At 38.0% G+C, this 21,549-nt stretch overlaps 1 protein-coding gene across 1 annotated transcript in view; it reads right to left on the bottom strand.

Annotated features, from left to right (window-relative positions):
• Window positions 1-242: 242 nt before the first annotated feature.
• The window catches only part of LOC105216930 (DNA fragmentation factor subunit alpha), a 99,499-nt gene continuing 78,192 nt past the window's right edge, over window positions 243-21,549 (bottom strand). The window contains exons 3-4 of the mRNA XM_011191692.3: window positions 9,823-10,097; window positions 243-1,619 (exon numbers count right to left, since the gene is read on the bottom strand). Coding sequence (XP_011189994.2) covers window positions 1,127-1,619; window positions 9,823-10,097 — 768 coding nt within the window. The 3' untranslated portion in view covers window positions 243-1,126. The remainder of the gene's footprint in view (window positions 1,620-9,822; window positions 10,098-21,549) is intronic.

The following is a 21,549-nucleotide window of genomic DNA, read 5'->3' on the forward strand; positions in this document are numbered from 1 at the left end:
ACATTTGAGTGAGAAATTGTATATATGTAATTAACTCTTTTAAATGGCCTAGATAAAGTATTAATGCATTGAATTAAGGAAAATTAGCTATTTTACTACTTAATAACACAAAACGAGTTAAGTTTGCAAATTATAAAACACTTGAGTGTAATTAAATGGTTGAGTGATTTCGATACGAGAAATGAAGACAATGATATTACAAATTCAGTGAAAGTTGAAATTATTGAATGAGTGAATGTATGGAATTGAGTGTGAAAGTGACTCATGATAAGTGATTTGTTATAGTTCACAAATGTTGAGTGAAATGTGATCAAATGTAATTGAGTAATTATTTTAATACTTTTTACTGAGCAAATACTTACGAATAAAAAAATAGAAATTAAAAATATATATTTTTTAAAATCTCAACTCAAAATGTTCCAAATTGAGTGACTCAATGAGTAAGTGCACAATGTTGAGTGAAATCTGTGCATAACGGTGCGCATTGCTTATATATGTACTACACATTAAGAGGTGAATGTAAGCATAAATTGTATGACGTGAGTATTTCATATGAGCGCGATATTTTATATGAGTGAGTTTATTTTGTGAAAAAGCTAAAAATGAGGTGCTGCTTACATTATGAGCTACGTTCTAACTGTTATATTAGCGCCGTAAATTTAATTCGTTAATGAGCATTTTCGTTATGTTTTTTTCATTTATATACGCCACACCGGCCATCGCCTCGTGATCTTTGAGTGTTACATATATCCATATATTCTACCCACATAAGCACTTAACCCTAGCTAAACATTGTGTTTGACTGATCGCGCATCGTTTCTAAGTGTGTGTTAAATTTTGTAATTTTTTTAGTTTATTGGTATTTACTACACGCTCCCACCTTATCAGGCAGTTCAACCGCAACAAAAAATTATTTTCATTTCTTGTTTTTTTCTTTTTTTTATTGTTGAGCAACTTACATGTACACAAAATTCGCACGTTAACTGTAAATATTACACTTTCAATACAGTTCGATTTACCGTTATAAATTGCACAACTACTGTTAGTCCACCCTGCTATTATGCACTTAACCCTTCTCCTTGTAAACGCTCTCTAAATTTCAAGTTATACTGCTAAAAATCGGTAGTCATATATCGTTTGTTTTGTTATTGTTGTTACTGCCGGCGGTTGTCAACTTCTGATTTTGGTTATTATTATTCTGTGTGTTTGTTGTTGCTGCCGCATGCGTCTCCACAATGGTCACCACATCGACCGAAGTCATTTGCGCCTCCATCGCAGCTCTGCGTTGAGCAGCTGCTGCCGCCACTGCCGCCGCCGCTACACTTTGCACTTGTTCGATTGTCTTGTTTGTTGTAATAGTCTGTTGGAATTGTTGTTGTTGTGCTGCTAATACGCCAATATTAACTGTAGTTGTGTTCGCTGTAATTGTAGTTGTTGTGTTCGTGTTAGTCGTGACCGTAGTTGTTGTTTGCGCCACATCCATATTCAACTGCCTACTAATCTCCATATCGATGGCCTCCGCATCCTCCGGATAACGTTCGGAACAAAAGATGGCGCCCTCACGCAGCAATTTTAACAGGTTAATTCGGTCCTCAGCGTTTCGCTTTGCACACAATGGTCTGCAGTGGAAAGAGAAACAACAAAAATACACAAAATATTAAAAGTGTTCATTGAAAAAATAAGAGTTCAAAGATTGAGTGGAAAAATGAGTCAAACCATTGAGTAGGTAAATGAATGAGTCGGCATTATCTCGTACGAGTTTGGTATGAAAAAAATCTTCAATATTCTGTCCTTTCTTAGTGAAAGGTAACTGACTTCGTACTCATTTATTTAATGTACTCAATGGTCGTGTGTTTTACTATTGAGTGAATATTTAGCGTATGACTGTAATGGGCGCACATATGTACATTGAATATTTTTCACATTACAACGACAAGAAAGCTATATAGTTGCACATACATATATGTATAAAGTAAGAAGTGAGAATGGGTGATATTTAAGTATAAAAAAACAGAAAAATTTTGTCGAAATTGAAAAACAGAGGCAATTCCGTCATAGCGGGTTTATCAATACCGCAATGGAACATCCGCAAAACTATTAGGTTAAGTTAGGTTAGGTAAGGCTAAATCGTTGTCTATCGACGCGCATGACACCCCTTGGACGGTAATCAACTCACACTATTAAATACTCTTTGAACCACCCTTTAGTCTAGATAAAATTAAACAATTTACATAGTTTGATATGTACAACTTCCGCCACATCATCGGGGAGCCTACGTCCGATATTTGCTATTCTTTTCCTATACAGAGCCTTACATCCACATAAAAGGTGCGGTAATCATTGTTAGGCATCCCCAGTCCGCTGCTGTGTCCCCCAATCAGCCAGTAAATTGTTAAGACTTCTTTTTTAATTTTAATGTTTGTCGATTAAATATCTACATGTAGCCAGAGGTATATAAATTATCTATTTTTAGTATCCAACTGTAAGGTTGTGCCCCGTCTGGGTAGTTTCCGGAAAAATCAATATGTCCTGGAACCCGTTGTAGCTCCAAGCATTCTTTCACTATTTTCATTGAGTTTCTAAGAGACTTGAAAGACACTGCAATGATCCGGTAGCCGGAAAGCGATTCTGGTATATAATTTTTCTGAAGAGACACCCCCACCCACTCGTTTGTCTAATTTTGATCCGTCTCTGTAGATACTTATCTCTTATCCCAGTTCTCTCTAAAAGGGAAAACTATGTTTAGGACCAAGTTTATGTCCGCGTTTAGGTCCGCTTCTAAAGGTTTACGAAATATATGGTAGATACTTGTTGAGTATAATAGAATGTCCCTTATTGCAACATTGTAGTATCCACAATCTGCGCCAATTATCGTGGGATAAGCCTCCTTAACATCGCTTATATGGTTCTATCGAGCGTACTGTGTGAAAGACTAAAGTCCACCATCAACAAACTGATTGGACGTTATCAGTGTGGCTTTAGACCAGGAAAATCAACAACTGACCAGATATTCACCATCTTGGAGAAGAGCCGTGAAAAGAGGATCGACACACACCATCTATTTGTCGACTTTACAGGTGCCGCGATGTCTGAATTTGGTATCCCCGCAAAACTAATACGGCTGTGTAAACTGACGTTGAGCAACACCAAAAGCTCCGTCAGGATCGGGAAGGACCTCTCCGAGCCGTTCGATACCAAACGAGGTTTCAGACAAGGTGACTCGCTATCGAGTGACTTCTTTAACTTGATGTTGGAAAAAATAATACGAGCTGCAGAGCTAAATAGAGAAAGTACAATCTTCTACAAGAGTGTACAGCTCCTGGCTGGATAAGGAAGCCAAGCGAATGGGTCTGGTGGTGAACGAGGACAAAGCGAAATATCTCCTGTCATCAAACAAACAGTCAGCGCATTCGCGTCTTGGCTCCCACGTCACTGTTGACAGTTATAACTTTGAAGTTGTAGATAATCTCGTATACAAAATCACTCTTGCCAACAGGTGCTACTTTGGACTGAGTAGGCAATTGAAAAGTAAAGCCCTGTCTCGACGAACAAAAACTGAACTCTACAAGTCCCTCATCATTCCCGTCCTACTTTATGGTGCAGAAGCGTGGACGATGTCAACATCCGATGAGACGGCACTATGAGTTTTCGTGAGAAAGGTTTTGCGGAAGATTTATGGTCCTCAGAACATTGGCAACGGCGAATACCGCAGAAGATGGAATGATGAGCTGTATGAGTTATTCGCCGAAATTGACATTGTTCAGCGAATAAAAACACAGCGGATACGCTGGCTAGATCATGTTGTCCGAATAGATGAAAACACTCCAGCTCTGAAAGTGTTCGATGCAGTACCCGCCGGAGGAAGACGAAGAAGGGGAAGGCCTTAACTCCGATGGAAGGACCAAGTGAAGGGGGGCCTGGCTTCGCTTAGTATAACCAATTGGCGCCAAACTGCCAGAAGAAGAGATGCGCTGTTGTGGACTCGGCTATAACCGCGTAAGCGGTGTCTACGCCAGTCAAGAACAAGAAGAAGCCGCTAAAAAAATATTTCTATGGGCAGTAAATACAGAATAACATTTAGCGGCAGGTTTAGCATTGTTCTGAGCGCTTCACTGAAACATATGCTTACTGCTCTTTGTGGACTTAAACCATACTCTTTACCTCTTTCTTATACCATATGTCATAATCAGCCTTACCATGGCCGTATGGATGGTTATAACAGCGTCCAGTTTACACACATTTATAACTAATCTTCACGTCTTTGACATTCCTTTAGTCGAAGTTAGCTTGCTTTTTTTGAACCGAAATATGAACGAAACTGATACTGGTCACGACGAACGTAATTAGCAATTAGATCAAATGATATCGGGAAAGGTCGCTGTAGACGCTCTCTGCATTTAAATATGCTCAAAAGGTTTTACTGAGCTTCAGCTGAACACATCTAAAATAATATTGACTAAATTTGAGATATTTGCAAAAATTTATTTGGCAATAATTACAGATGAATCGTTTGAAACGGGGCAGCCGAAGTTTTGGAATAGCGAGTAAGACATTGCATATACAAAGTTCGGATACCTTGATTAAGCGAATGAATTAGTTAAAGATGCTTTGGAAACATATATTATTTAAATTCTGATCGCATAGTACGATAGTAGATTTGTCTTCGAAAGACTTATTTTTCAAAGATTACTTTGAAATGAAAACGAACGCCAAAAGTTCTCGCACTATTGACGAGCTCAAGCAAGCACTAACATATCATATCAAATGGACTGCCTATACTTAACTTAATTAATAAACCAATAAAAACCTAAATAACAATCTACCAAACACTCCCAAAATGCGTCATATGTCACGCTGCTAACGTCAGTTTCCATTCGCTAAATATTTTAGACTCATTCAAAAACCGTTGACCATAATATGTGAATTTTCTAAAAAATACTATAAACTTGCAAATTTATTTCCGACAACTTAACATAAAAAAGCTTTCTCAATTTTCAATTTGAGAAAATAAACAACCGTTACGCAGCACAAAAACTCATTAACGTCATTCAAAACGATCGTTTCAGCGAAATGTTTCTACTTTAGCACAGCACCCACATTCAAGCGACCACAACAGCCAATCATGTACCAGCGATTAACGGTGTTTTCTTGTGAAAAAAAAATTAAATTTTCAAACCACACATTATAATCAAAAAGCAGCGTATCAGCAAGCAAGCAAAGGAGAAGCACAAAAGCGTATATTTAAAGATGAGGTCGTGTATTTTTTATGCGAACCATTTAAAAGCACGTGAACGCAGTCACCGTATAAAACCATTAATTTAACGGTATTTTTGCATTTAACAGCGTAGGAAAAATATGTTATTATGGTATATACGTAAATATGTACTGTATATGGTTAAGAGTTATACGTGGGTGACCCAAAGGTATTTGTGCTTAGTAGTCAATAGATGGGGAAGGCAATTTTCAATGATAATCTTATAGGGATCGGCTCGAAAATTATTTATAATACTTGGGTATTCAAAACAACAAGGTTGTCTATATCCGCTAATTCGCGAGGATGCACTACAAAGTGAGTTACAAGATACTTTTGTTCCGACCTCGCAAAGGCGATGCATTCTTGAAGGAAATGTTGAGAAGATTCTACATCATCCAACTCCAGCATCTTCGTCCGATAATATTTTTAGTTTGACCGCGTGAATCCCGATGGGGAAATGGCCAGTTAGAACCTCTATGAATAGGGAAATATTGAGCTTACTGAGGGTGAAAAGTTCCCTAGGCCTCTTTCGATTTGCTTTGGCCCAGAAGGATTTTACTACAGAACAAATGCTAGTGACTATCCAGTGGTTGCTTAGTTCAGCTGAGACTCATCCATCCAGAAGTAAATTACAAGAGGATAGTGGTATTCCTACTTATTCCTATTCCACTTTAAGTGAGACAGACGTACCTAGCCTAGCAAGCAATTTCCATTGATTCCGCTATGGCCAGACACCCAAAGTCTCCAAGCACCCAAGTCTGATTACGAAGTGATCCGATGCAAGTTATAGTGAGGACCGGCATTCCCTCCCCGCTCTACTATCTTAGTGGATCGTCACCTCTCTAAAGGATACTGCGCTGAGAGCAAACCAAATATCTTTAAGAAACATTCCTAAAAATGTATCGAACGAGTTGCCACATGTTGTAAAAGAATCTCAATATGTTAACTGTCGAACTAGCGCTTCCAAGCAACAGTTTTTAAGGATAAAATATTTCGACTTTATATGCAAAAATCTCTGGTTTCAATACTTTACATAGAGCCCACGTACATTTACCGCTACATTCAGTTAAAAATTTGTGGGCAACCAGCCAAACACATGCCTGCTGTGTTATCCTTTGTGTGATAAAGTATAACTGTTTATCTGGTTTGTATGCAGATGACGTTTTCATTATTCAATGAGCAATCAGACGCACATATATACATATATACAGAGTTGCACAAGCATATTTACAAAAAACATTGCCACAAAAGCAGATAGAACAGACCTGTGGGACGCACCCAGCTCCCAGCCATGTAAGGTAAGCGCCTTGAAAACGACAGCTGACCATCAGAACAGGCGCCACAAATGATTGACTGCGGGAAAGCATAACGGTGTCTGCGAGAGAGGCTTTGTGCTACGTATATGCTATTATGCGATAGCAAGGTAGTGCACACATCCAACGAGCCATTCACATTTTCACGCTCAAAGGACGCCGACAAGGCTGCGAAAAGCTTTGTTGGCATTGTAATGTATTTAATTGCATAACTGCACGTGTATGCCGTTACATAAGTGCGAACATATGTTTGTGCCTAAGTAAGTTATATGGGTAGTTGGTACCGACCTCTTCACCTGCCCTTACGGTGCGTGTGTGTGTGTGTGGAAAACGTTTCCATTTATAACACTTTATTAAATCATTTGTAGCTGCCGGCTTTTGTTGCATGCAACACATACTCCTGCCGCTCCGGGCATGTATTGCAATGCTGTCGGTTAAGCCGTCGCTTGTACTGGTCTGCCGTGACAGCAGCAGCCGTGGCAACATGATGCATTATTCATTCGCCAGTGTCATGTCGCATATTTTTCCATTACCACAACGTCCGCCTCAACTCACCTCAACCAAGCACATATAGTACATATGTACGAGTGTGCTAGTCGGCATATTTTTCACACCAGCTACATAGTCCACCAATAAACTACCCGCCTCTCATAGGCCGCGCTACAAATTGCATTACACTTTTCCTTTTTCGGTGGCAGCGCATTTTATCTATTTCAACCTGGTTGCTGGCCATCACTTTCGGCCAATTTTGCACGACCTTTTTTGCGCATTTTCACAATTTTTCCATAAAATCTCTGCCCATTTGACGTTATGAATAAAGTATTGTGCCGGGTGACCGTCAACGGCTGACTTTGCAAAGGAAATATCAAATTCCAGCCCGTATCCTTCCGCCACATTTATCAAAAAATTGATAAATTGTCTTGATGCGCAGAAAAAAGGGTTGCCTAAAAGCGCTAATGGAAGCTCGCTTTGATGCCAAAAATTCACAAAGAAATAAGAAGTAAAAATAAATACTAAATTATCGCTTTTGTGAATTTTTAGTTTCTTCAGAAGTATTTACTTTGAAAATGTGCTTTTGCTGTTAATTATTGTTCCAAAATTACTCATCAATTAAAGTCAATACATGTTTTTAGTCAGGCGGTTTTCGTTTAAAAGATTTCGCGTTACATGTCTCGTAAAACTAACCTCAATATAACATTCGAGAGCAATCTGCAGAAGCTATTGAATTATTGAGATATTATTACAAGACATAAGAGAGGGGAAGAGCGAGATTTTTGATAAATCGCAACTTTAACTCAAATATGTTACATCCTTAGATAAAAATTTCCAAAAGGCGACTTGCTTATCATCTACAATTTAACCACTTTAACGCATTAAATTAAATTTATGACAGGGGGAGAGGCCCAGATGTAACATGAATTGGACCCGCATCTTTACTAATCAACTCAATTTAGCTTTTAATGGAGAAGAATTCCAATATCTATTTGATTCGCCGAACCATGGAACATTTTCTAAGCTGGCGTGTTTGCAGCATAGCCGCTGTATTTTTATTCCCTGAATTTTGTCTTTGTTGTCGTATAACTCATACAGCTCATCGTTTCATCGACTGCGGTATTCGCCTGTTGTCAATGTTCTGAGGACCATAAATCTTCCGCAAAACATTTGTCTCGAAAACTCTTAATGCCGTTTAATCAGATGTTGACATCGTACAAGCTTCGGCACCATAAAGAGGGACCGGAATCATGAAGGACTTGTATGTATGTATGTCATTGGCGTTGAAACCGTTTAGCCGGTTATAGCCGAATCGATGATAGCGCGCCACTCCTCTCTTTCCATAGCAGTTCGGCGCCAGTTGGAGATCCAAAGTGTAACCAGGTCGCTTTCCACCTGGTCCCTCCAACGGAGTAGAGGCCTTCCCCTTTCACGGCTTCCTCCAGCGAGTAGTGCATCGAACACTTTCAGAGCTGGAGTGTTTTCGTCCATTCGGACAACATGATCTAGCCAGCGTAGCCGCTGTCTATTTATTCGCTGAACTATGTCAATGTCGTCGTATAACTCGTACAGCTCATCGTTCCATCGTCTGCGGTATTCGCCGTTGCCAATGTTCTGAGGACCATAAATAAGATTTATTTTTTGTTCGTCGAGGGAGGGCTTTACTTTTCAATTGCCTACTCAGTCCAAAGTAGCACCGGTTGGCAAAAGTGAATCTGTGTTGGATTTCAAGGCTAACACTGTTATTGGTGTTAATGCTGGTTCCAAGATAGACGAAATTATCTACAACTTCAACGTTATGACTGTCAACAGTGACGTAAGGACCAAGTCTCGAATGCGCTGACCGTATGTTTGATGACAGGCGTTTTTATGACGTCTTATCTTCGTTCACTACCAGATTCATACGCTTCTAATTGTGCGGTTGTTGTTCCCAATGATATGGATAGAAGATTGTGCCTTCTCTATTTAACTCTGCAGCTGATATTATTTTCATCAACAATAGATTGAAGAAGTCACCTTGTCTGAAGCATCGTTTGGTATCGAACGGCTCAGAGAGGTCCTTACCGATCCGGACGGATCTGTCGATATGGCTTAACTTCAGTAAAATAAATAATAAATTTTGCATGAATATTTTACCATCCAACATATTGCGCTTGGATGAAAAATTACACAAATTGACCATAATATAACCATTTCAGATTGTAAAGATAGGTTATAGTCTCAGTGTACTCTTTAGCAGCACCCACTAATGCAGTCACTAATTTTGGGTACTGCTAGACATTCTTAAGGACTTCTTTTGGAAAAGCTATATATTACATCTATCGGCTATACACTGATATCATATTATAGAAGTCCCTATTGGAGCTACCTCTGTATGCTAAGAAAACCATTTCAAATAAATCATAATAGTTAATAAATAATTATAAAAATGTATATATAGTAATATATATATGGCGTATGAAGCTACATGTATTATTACAAACGGGGACAGTTTGATATCTTTATGACTTTCCGAAATCAATAAAACCGTGAAATCATTGTTGATGAGCATTTTTTATAACACAATAATAAAATATCGAAAAACCTCTATTATCTCGATTTTTCCATGTACTTTATGCTCTTTTTTATGAAACGAATTTCACAAATATATCAAACTCTCCTCGTATTGATAAATTTAAGATAAATAGAAGAAAAGAAAAAAAAGCACATCGAGACAAAGATTGTGGGGGGGATAACCACCACATCTGGGCCTCTCCCCCTAACCTGCCTGAATCCTTCAATTGCTCCATAAAATCCTTGCCCGTTATGTCCACCAACGAATTCGGATCCATATTCGACAAAGAATCCAAATCGGGATCGCTCAACACCGACACATTGCACAGATTATTTTGCAGTTGTCCGACCAATTGTTTGATGCGCGCCGTCTCAGCCACAGCATCGGTGGTGTCGCCAAGCTGTTCGTTGCCAACACCAACACCGCCTCCAACAATGCCGCTATTGCTGCCGCGATGACTGGTAATTGTGACATAGTTAGTAGGCTGGAAAGAAAAGAAAATGTGAATAATTATTAATTACTTGATTTTTTTATGAATTTTCGTATAATAATTTAAGTATTAGCATTTTTAAGCAGAAATTTTATTTTTTTGTCTACTAAACTCCACACCCTCTCTCTTCACGGTATAATTTGCTTGCCAACTTTATTTGGATTTCTTTAGAAGTTGTTTAATTCCTATTTTTAATTATTTTTTTCGTCATAACACAACACAACACAACAACGAGATAATGTCAATTCTGTCCTCTCTCTCTCACTCGTCGCAATAGTATCTCTCGCACATTCGCTGCTTCGTTTTGTCCATGCGGCAATTTGTTATGGTTTGTCACCATTAATATTTATGAGCCTTTGAAGTTTGAATTATAGAGCTCAGTTGCGAGAATAAACAACAACATTACTTGTTAAAAGTGCGAGACGGTGGGTCATTTACTATCCTTCAACGTGTAGGCCACAACAGAGTTTGTGCAAAAAACTTTACATTTTTGCGTCATTTACGGATTATAAAGTTAAGTGTTTTCATGTTTAATTTTATGAATGGAGAAAACTTATTAAGGCTATATATTACATATATTTTCCCAAAGTTCCTAGGTGGTGTTTTATTATTTTTTCTTAATTCGATTAAACAAAATTTGATATGATAACACTTGAAGCTTGATCTGTATAAAATTGCTAAATTGCCCAGTACTTGGTAGTTAGAAACTTAATTTTTTTATTCCATATGGACCCTTAAGCTCCAACACGGAATATACACAATCAAGCCTCTCCACTTATTACCTATTTCATATGTATTTTTCTCTCTCTCGAAGATTCTTAAGTTGAATGTATCGAAGAGCATAAGCGAAGGCCGAAAAGTTACTAAGGAAACATCTAATATAATCTTTTCATTCCATTTTAAAAGAAAAAAATATTTTTCTACATCGAAAAAACACACTCAAGGCCCTATCCAAATCTCCAACTTGATTCCAAGCTATAGGAAAACGGATTGTTATTATCATTACTACATGTGTTAGTTCAATAAGAACCGGATGGATCTGATATTAAGTAATTATAAAATTATTAGAGAATGCCATATTCGGATATATAATTAATTTAGTTTAAACAGTGAACTCCTGGCTGAAAAGAAAGCGGAATTCTAATCTATTTTTTAAGAACATATTGAGAATAGAAACATCACATGTTGCCAGATTCTACTGAATCTTAACCTACCTCACGGATCCCATTTAAGAGTGAACACCTTGCACGAACATATCGCAGCTCGTTAGGTGCTCTTAAAGCAAGAATTCAATAACTGGTATAGTAATTCGGAGGACCTTTCAAATGGAAAGTCAGTAAAAACAGAAGAGATATTAATGGAACTTTGTCTGATTACAAGAAAGCATGCCATATCTCGAAGAATTGAAGTCCAAGACCCAAAATAAAATCCACTTTTACTGAATGGCCTTTTTTATCTTTGTGACATATACGCTATTCAATCTCTGAGATAGATGATAGACCTAGTCTAATAATATGAGCACCTTAGCCAAAAAGTAAACGCACTATAATCTAATTTATAGCTTTTGATGTAAGTGATTAACCGGAGAACAAAGAGATCAAACTTAGTCCTCAATAGATTTTGGTTTTCAAGTTAATAGGTTTATTTTTTTAGTTATCAACGATTTCATTTCGCTTGATATCACAGCCTTCTGTCAACATCATACCTGTCAAGGAGCATATCGTAATGCTTACCCAGCAGTTTCTGTTGGAATGCTTTCGCAGAAATTATCCCTGCAGTTACCTGCTGGAAGTCGAGCCGCCTCCCAGAGCCATCAAGAGTACCTTCCTGAAACACGTAGACGACCTAAAACACTATACCGACAGGACTTCGGATGCGACTAACTATAGACAAGCACTGAACGCCATTCACAGAGAAGCTATTAACACCTTCATTGACTCCTACTTCGTGAATGGCGTACTTGGCGAAACAACACCCCCCGTTGCAGACACAGATCTCGAGCTGCCTCGCGAAACTAGAGAGACCCTTGCGCAACTTCGTTGCGAACCAAAGTTTTATTGAAAATGTCTTTCATTGTTACCAATACCAAGAATGATAGAATTAGATATTATGACAATTTTGTTCCCTTATCATTTTCGAAGTGCGTTTGACACTGTTATTACTTCACGGCCTCAATACGAAACCAGAGGAGAGCTCTCTTTAAAATGACAATGAAAGATTGTGTGACGAAATATTATCCCGATATTCTTCAAAATGTTTTCTTAAATTATAAAATTTATTCCTTTATATTCTTATTGCTTCTTATTTCTTTATTGCGTGTAAACCCTTATAGATCAAAAACAATATTCCCATTAAAATATAAAATAACCAAATTTAACATTATTATTTAATTATCTTCAAAAGCACTTTGGTCTCAGTACACACTCACTGATTTTTACATAAATGTACCCAAGCTTATGCAAATCTATTCAACGACACTTCATGTTCTTCATGCTGTCCCTGTCACTTTACACAGTTCTTTGTTTTGTTTTCAAGCGAACAAAGACTTAATCCAAAGAAATTTATTTATGCTTAACTCATTTTACTAAATGAATTAAAAGACTAACCAAGCGTTAACCAGGAAAATGTGCTGGCAAAGAATATGACAAAAGGACAGACGAAAAAAATGCAACAAATTGGAGAATGGGCGAGAAATGTTTAACACCAACGCCGAGGCAAGTGCAGTTCAACTCTCGGCATTGTCAAGGCAAATTAGCACACTCAAGATGCTCGAGCAAACTCATAGACGCTTTCACTCCTTCCCCCGCAGTGTGATCGATATGTAAGTGTTATCGTCGTGCTTTTATATACTTATATGTACAATATAGACTCTGCTTTATTAAAGCTTTTTTGTCCACTTGCACGCGCCTTAAGTGGCTTTTGATCCTGAGTTGCAGCGCCTGCACTCACATTAAGTATTTATCTTCCGGCGAAATTCGGCGGGAAAAAAGCACACGAAGCAGCGTCGCAAAGTACGAAAGTACGCAAGTTAAAGGCACGCGTTGAAAATATTTTAATTACTATAGGAAATTTCACTTCTTTTGTCTGGTTTCGGCAACGCGCGTTTCTCTTCTTTGGTTCGTAATTCACTTCTTTCCTTCAACTGAGCGGCTTTTAATTACACGAAAGTTCGTAAGACGTAAACCTACAAATGCACACAACTTCAAGCGCATTGAGTACAGTTACTGCTTTTTGGCTTATTAATTTTTTATTATCCAAAGTTTTTCAACTTATTTTCACTTGCGATTTGCTTATTTTCATGGGAGAAAGAGTAAAGTTTGGAAAGAAACAGAAATGAGGCTTCAGATATTATAAAAAAAATGTATGTGGATAACTTTTCAAATTATTAAATGCGTTATAGTAAATAACTCTATTACTTATGTATGTACGCATATACTATATACGTTTGAATCTCTTAATATAGAGAACAATTTTTGATAGTCCAAAATTAAGTGATGCCATTTTATTTACAGTTCTTTAAAGTATCTTTTGTTTCAGCGGAACCCCTATAAAAAATTCGGAATATATACTTTATTTTGTGAGTGGCGATCCTTCGCAATCATTTTTTTAATTCAAATTATAGAATAAAAAAATATTTTTCTTAATGATCGTAGAAAAAATACAAAATTTGCTAACATTATTAGGTTTGGTAAATATTCCCCTCCCCTTTTTTCCGCCCGGATTTAGTTCAAATATGCGCCGTTTCGTTCGATAATCTGTTTCCATCTAGACGACAACTTCATAATACCCCCCTCGTGGAAGTCCCCTCCTTATTTGTGAAGAACTCGGACAGCCACTTTTCACAAGCCTCTTTTGAGTTCAACTTTAGACCACCAAGGACATTCGCCATGGACAGTAACAGGTGGTAATCACTTGGCGCTATGTCCGGACTATATGGTGGACGCGATAAGACCTCCCATCCGAGCTCCCGTAGCTTCTGACGAGTCATCAACAAAGTATGTGGCCCTTGTAGCACACTACACCCTTTCTGTTGGTTAATTCTGGACGCTTCTGGTCGATCGCCTGCTTCAATCGGTCCAGTTGTTCGCAGTAGGCGGTAGAATTAAGCGTCTGGCCATATGAGAGCAGCTAATAATGGATGATTCCCATGCAATCCCACCAAACATACAGCAAAACCTTCCTGGCTGTCAATTCCTGTTAGGACACTGTTTTGGGACGATTCTGCATTCGACCTCGACCATTGTAGCTTGATATTGTCGTATGTGATCCATTTTTCGTCGCCAGTCACCATCCGCTTCAAAAATGAGTCGAGTTCGTTCCTCATGCGTGATTTTTGTGTATCCAGCCTTCTGCAGATGGTTTGAAATGGTTTGGTGAATAACTCCCATCTCCTGGGCGATGTCACGAGATGTCACACGCCGGTCTAACTCGATGTTTTCAATGATTTAATCGGTATTCGTCGTCACAGGTCTTCCTTGGTGTCCCTGGTGTCCCTGTGCAAAACACCATTAATCTCACGAAACGTTCCTCTATTTGCCTTTAACAAAGGAAAACTTTAAAATAGCGCGAATTTGGGCGTTAGTGAACTCTATGTTTACACTGTTGAACACAATATCCAAACGAATAATGCATAGCGTCGTTTTGTAGGTTATGTCACGACCTTTCAAATATGTATAGTATCTCCAGATACGAGCTCTGTAGCGCTTTATACATAACCGCGAAATTCAAAAGACAAAAAGGCGGTATTTGCCAACCTAATACAACCTTTTCAATATACCTTCAGTTTGATACCCATATTGATATATATATGATATGCTTATCTTGTCAATTTGACATTCGTTCTCTAATCTTTCAACCTCTATGACGAGTCTTAAAATCCGCTATTCGATTAATTTCGAAAATGCCTCATTTGATTCTCCTTAAATACTAGAGGAGTACATATTTTCTTTAGCAACTACTTCTGAATACCTACTATCCGAGAGTAAAGGACAAAATATAATAATTCATATTGCCGTTCAAAAAATATCACTTGAAAAGCTAACTTATTTTGACAGACACTCACAACTGTCAAAATATGTCAAGGAAGAGCGAAAGCGAAAGGATGAGCATTACGATAGTGACAGTAGAAACGACAAAATCTGTAGAGAGCATTAGTACGTAAGCGTATTAGCATAAGGACAGATGGCAAAAAGGAGCGATGAAAGCGTGAAAAAGCAAGAGATTTCTTGAATCTTGAAAGTGCAAATTGTTGAGTAAAACACTTAAAAATGGCTCTTGAAAAATAAGTATTGTTAGAGAATGAGAGAGAGAGAAAAAAGTCGATGAGTATAATACTCTGAAATATTCAGCATGAGGAAACGTTTGGTAAAAAATAGTTACAAATACAAAAGTGGTGCCTGATGTAGTTGAAATAAATAAGAAACTTACGAAAATGTAGACAGAATTTCAGCAAGAGCAGCACAAATTTTCAGCCAACATCGCTAAAAACGTTTAAATGCCATTTGCACAAAACGAAAATATTTTCGGTATAAGTATGTAGCTTAGCTCTTTAGGTATTTTGCGAGTAAGTTGTGATGCTGTTATGTACTTGACGAAAGAATTGCCGGCATCAAATAGCTGTAGTAAGGCATTTACAAATCAACCACACCGTATAAAATTTGTGAATGAAGACAACTAACAACGAAATGGAAGGAAACTGAAAAAATGTCAAAGGAAACTAAACTCAAAAACTACTTAAAAAGTAGTTGAGAAAGAATGGATGAAGAATTCCATCTGAAATCTCAGTGACAAATGTACTGCTTTTATTACTATGTGAAAGATATTGAGTAAGATTCTCGGAATTATTATATTGTTGTCTTTTTGGTAACTGATTTTCTGGAAAGTTTTAGGCAAATTTAAGCTTTATGACATATCAGGGAAGGTAGTAATGCCTTTGGATTACCGCTTTCTAAACTATGAAAGTTTTATATTTGGGTTCACTTGAGCTGAATTAGCTAAATAATTCACCAATAACCTTTTCGCACAGCCCAATTAATTTAATGCAATAAGATTATAATTGAGTACCAGTTTTTGCCTTTCGCACTGCGATTAACGATTAGCTGTGATACATTTTGTTTTGCTGTCCATAAGCAGTTGGTAATTTTCAACAGCTGATTGCTATTTTATCAATAAACACAGCCAAACTTACAGCGAAGACAAGAACCCGCAAAGCTGAAATCCAGTTTGGACTCGATTTGTATTCGATTAAATATTAATGTGGAAAAATAAGATTTTTCTTTTGTACGGTAAATCGATCTAAAAAATTCAATTAACCCTTGTTCGAAAAGGCTATAAGCTTGTACGAGAATAAAGAGACTCTATTTACATGTGTCATTAGAACTCTTCTCTTCTTCTTCTTGACTGGCGTAGACACCGCTTACGCGGTTATAGCCGAGTCCAAAACAGCGCGCCACGCATCTCTCCTTCTGGCAGTTTGGCGCCAATTGGTTATTCCAAGCGAAGCCAGGTCTCTCTCCACCTGGTCCTTCCATCGGAGTGGAGGTCTCCCTCTTCCTCTGCTTCCACCAGCGGGTACTGCATCGAATACTTTCAGAGCTGGAGCACCTTCATCCGAACAACATGTCCTAGCCAGCGTAGCCGCTGTTTTTTTATTCGCTGGACTATGTCTATGTCGTCGAATAACGCATACAGCTCATCGTTCCATCGTCTGCGGTATTCGCCGTTGCCAATTCTTAAGGGACCATAAATCTTCCGCAAAACCTTTCTCTCGAAAACTCCTAGTGCCGTCTCATCGGATGTTGACATCGTCCACGCTTCTGCACCGTAAAGTAGGACGGGAATGATGAGAGACTTGTAGAGTTTGGTTTTTGTTCGTCGAGAGAGGACTTTACTTTTCAATTGCCTACTTAGTCCATAGTAGCACCTGTTGGCAAGAGTGATTCTGCGTTGGATTTCCAGGCTGACATTGTTATTGCTGTTAATGCTGGTTCCCAGGTAGACGAAATTATCTACAACTTCAAAGTTATGTCTGTCAACTTTGACGTGGGAGCCAAGACGCGAATGCGCTGACTGTTTGTTTGACGACAGGAGATATTTCGTCTTGTCCTCGTTCACCACCAGACCCATTCGCTTCGCTTCCTTATCCAGTCTGGAGAAAGCAGAACTAACGGCGCGGGTGTTGTTTCCAATGATATCGATATCATCGGCGTACGCCAGTAGCTGTACACTCTTATAGAATATCTCTACATCAGAACTCTACTCAATTCTATTTAGAAGTATATTTTACTACATGTGACAGTCAGATACGTCTCCATGGTCAGACATGTATTCAAAACACCGACAAGACCGAGACTGACGCGAAAAATTTTCCATTTTCGTTTGTCAATACCATCCGCATCCTTTAGAACCTTTCAATTTTAATCTTTTGGTATTATTCTTATTGAATAGAAAAAATATCAAATTTAACTTATCTGAAAATTGTTAATTTCAAGAAAGGTAAGACTAAATTCAAAAATACTCGAAATATTTTTAAAGACTCGCTAAAAACCTCATCATTCATCATCATTATTCGGTAGGGTTTGGGCAAAAATTCCATAGGTCCTATTGGACCTTATAAAAGATCTTGCCGATTCAACGGCCGTTGAAGTAACCTGAAGTGAATACAGTGTATTGTGTACTAAATTATATTTCTCCACTCCTGCTTCTTAAATTTTTCTCATTCAGATTCATATTATCGAAGCGAGAATATAAGACACTAGCAGGTCAAAGGCAAGAGAATAGTGACTGACAGTTGTGCCAACCTGGGAAAACCGGATGTCTGTCCATCCGTCTGTCCGTGAAGCGATTTGGATGGTTTTTTTTAAAGTGGGCGTGACCCTGTCCCCAAAGAGGTTTTTTGTTCACAACCACGCCTACTTCCCATATAACTCAACTTTGAATTCCATCTGATTCGTTCACTTTGTAATATATACATACGTTAGGAACCAATGAAGATAGCGGAATAAAAATTTAAACAAATACTGTATTTGAGCTGTGACATCACGTGGAAAAATTGTCAAAATCGGATCATGACTTTTCAAGGGTCCTGATATCGAACATGAAGAACTCTGTGCCTTATGGTAATTTTTCACCGAAAATATCGGTATATCCCTCAGATAATTTAAAGTAATTCGGAGGAAATTTTTTTCGTCTAATAGTGTGTCTCCGTTTCAAAAATTAATAAAATGGGGCATAACACCTCCTACCTCCCATATACCTGATTATAGGTAATATAAAATCAAGTGAGCGTATAGTCTTCGATATACTGTACCTCGGTGGTAAGAACGAGTGAAATCGGTTCAGGAATTACCTCAATCCCCATATACTATTTATGATGATTTTCGTTATTCTATTGAACTTTATGCCGAATATATGGGTCGAATTGTTCGGTTGGACCCGAACTTATTACCTGTTTTAGAATATCAATGTCTTTTCGAAGAATGCCTTTAAATGACGCAAAGCGTAGGCGGTTTTTCGATCTAGAATTTCTAGGTCTATTATCTTGTGGTTCAATCATTTTTAAGCAGGTTATCTCGAAATTCGGAATAAATATTCAAATCAATTAAAAGATCGATCTTCATACATGTATATTCGATATATTGTATTGAGTCCAAAGTTGGAATCATTATTTCGATAGCACTATATTATTTAGAATGCGCTTAAGCACTTCTTTAACCCTCAAATATAAACGACTTTTTGGAAGACCCTGATAATGTAACAACGGGTGCTGTTGACACATCTAAGCTGTTGTTGAGACAGTCGCCAAAAAAGAAGCCATGACAAAGCACAGGGAGCACAAAAGCTGCTCTTTACCCTACGCTTATGCCTCAAGTGTCACAAAAACATAACGAAATTTGCTGCAACATAACACGAAAAAACAGACTTGCAACATATACATAATTTCTTGAAAGCGTAGCAAAAATAAAAAAAAAATATTAACAAAAACCAAATAATTGAAATAAACATGAAAAAGCAAAGCGAAACTCAAAGGTGAGCTGTGCATGGAAACACCGGTTTGGCAATGTTTCACTACAAAGGAAATGTGTACATATGTATATGTTAAGAAGTACCGGTGCGGCATACTTACATATATGCTCGTATATCACTGCAGCCTTGGCTGACAGTCAGGAAATTAAAACCGACAAAGAGTGGTGAGCACATTAAGATGAAGATGCAGGAAACGGAAGGCAATGTCTTGTGGGACTATAAACATATTTATCCCACACACACGCACACACGCACACAGCCGTATATCTCTTCTGGCAAATATGTTCATCTTCAGCGCTACACCGTGATATAAAGAACCTTCCTGAAATACGTACTGTATACATGTCTACAGGCTTGTCACTTTTATTACAAAGTTTATTGCACAAACAAAAAGGTCAAATACTTACAGCAGCAACAACAACAACACACACATTCACAGGCATATTAACTCTTACAAACAGCAGCTTGAGGGTGATTTCTTACTTGCAACAGTTTACAGTCGCTACATATGCTGTGTGCCACATGTGTGCTGCAGCCAAATAAAATGTCGTAAAAGTTGCAAAATTTTATGCGCATACACATAAGAAATTTGTGCAAACAGCGCACAAAACCCAAACATATATAGTAGCTCAGAGTAAAATTTATTTGCTTATAACTCTCAGCAACACTTTTTGCCTTCACAAGACTTGTGGTAGCACGTACAATTTTATAATTGAATTTCTAAATTCATTTATACCAATTTTTGGCATTTACAAATACAAAGCACTTTCATAAGCACACATACATATGTACATATATATTGTATTTGGAAGTCAGAATCAGCGTTGTCATGATTCATATCCAATTGTGTTATCTAGCTATCTAAAAAACTTTAGCTGAACCACAATTCAATACAGGGATCATACATAGATGTATTCTTCACATGGAAAAATTTGAATTTTGGGGGCCTACTAAAGTTAAAATGCGTAATATTACTAAGGCCAAAATTTTCTATGACACTCTTTCAAAATAGATCCCTTTTGCACAAACGTTATGAAAAGTGTATCAGATTTGAGGTGTCAGAATTTTGTACTCTTGCAACATGTTGCACATAGTATAATAGTTTTGTTCACTTAACAGTTGTTTGTATTATATTTCGAAAAAGTGGGCATGGCACCGCCCACAAATAGACTTTTGTATAAATCTGCCAAACTACCTAGGCTATATAACCCAAACTTACTAGACATATTTCTCTTTAGCATTCGATTATACATCATGGGAATGGGTGTAATCGGATAATAACCACGCCCACCCACAATACAAAGGTTAGGTTGAAAACTACTAAAAGGGTGTTAACTCACTAACGAAAATCGTCAGAAGCACAAAAAGAAGAAAATCAGAAAAGACGTTTATAAAAAAGGTAAATTTAGCGTGGCGTCATCCACTTTTGGGTCAAAAACCACACCTTAGGAACCACTCAACCGTTTCATGGAAATTTGGTTAATGCTATTTTCTTGACACCCTCGTATTATCAATTGGCGAAATCGGTTAGCAACAACTCCTGATTCCAAGATAAAATAATCTTGAATTCCAGCTAATTCGTCGATATAAACGTTAAAAGTCATTGAAGATACCGGAACAAAACTTCACACTCATATAAAATCGGAGTATAAATTTTCAAGGTCCCAGATATTGAACATGAACCCCACTGCTCCAATAGATAATTTTCTACCTTACCGAAAATGACGTTAAATATCTATACTAACGTGTTGTATACTATGTTGTACTATCGGGTCATAACTTTCACTAGCTCCAATATACCTAATACATATTAGGATTTTCAAACATCCGGTGGGCTTTATACCATATGTATCGGACAATATCAGTCGGTAATCACTTGGCGCTATGCCCGGGCTATACGGTGGATACGATAAAACCTCCCATCCGATCTGTCGTAGCTTCTGACGAGTCATCAACGAAGTGTGTGGTCTGGCGTTGTCCTGATGGAACACTGCACACTTCCTGTTGACCAATTCTGCACGCTTCTGGTCGATCGTCTGCTTCAAGCGGTCCTGTTGTTCGCATTAGATGGTAGAATTAAGCGTCTGGCCATATAGGAGCAGCTCATAGTGGATGATTCCCTTCCAATCCCACCAAACACACAGCAAAACCTTGCTGGCCGTCAATCCCGGTCTGGCCACTGTTTGGGACGATTCACCGGCCTTCGACCACGACCGTTTTCGCTTGATATTCTCGTATGTGATCCATTTTTCGTTGCCACTTCCCATCCGCTTCAAAAATGGGTCGAGTTCGTTCCGTTTCTGCACCATATCGCAGACATTGATTCGGTCCAGAAGGTTTTTTGCGTCAAATCGTGCGGCACCCAAACATCAAACTTTTGTGTGTATCCAGCCTCCTGCAGATGGTTTAAAATGGTTTGGAG

The sequence above is a fragment of the Zeugodacus cucurbitae genome, chromosome 6 (assembly GCF_028554725.1).
Source record: "Zeugodacus cucurbitae isolate PBARC_wt_2022May chromosome 6, idZeuCucr1.2, whole genome shotgun sequence".
NCBI lineage: Eukaryota > Metazoa > Arthropoda > Insecta > Diptera > Tephritidae > Zeugodacus > Zeugodacus cucurbitae.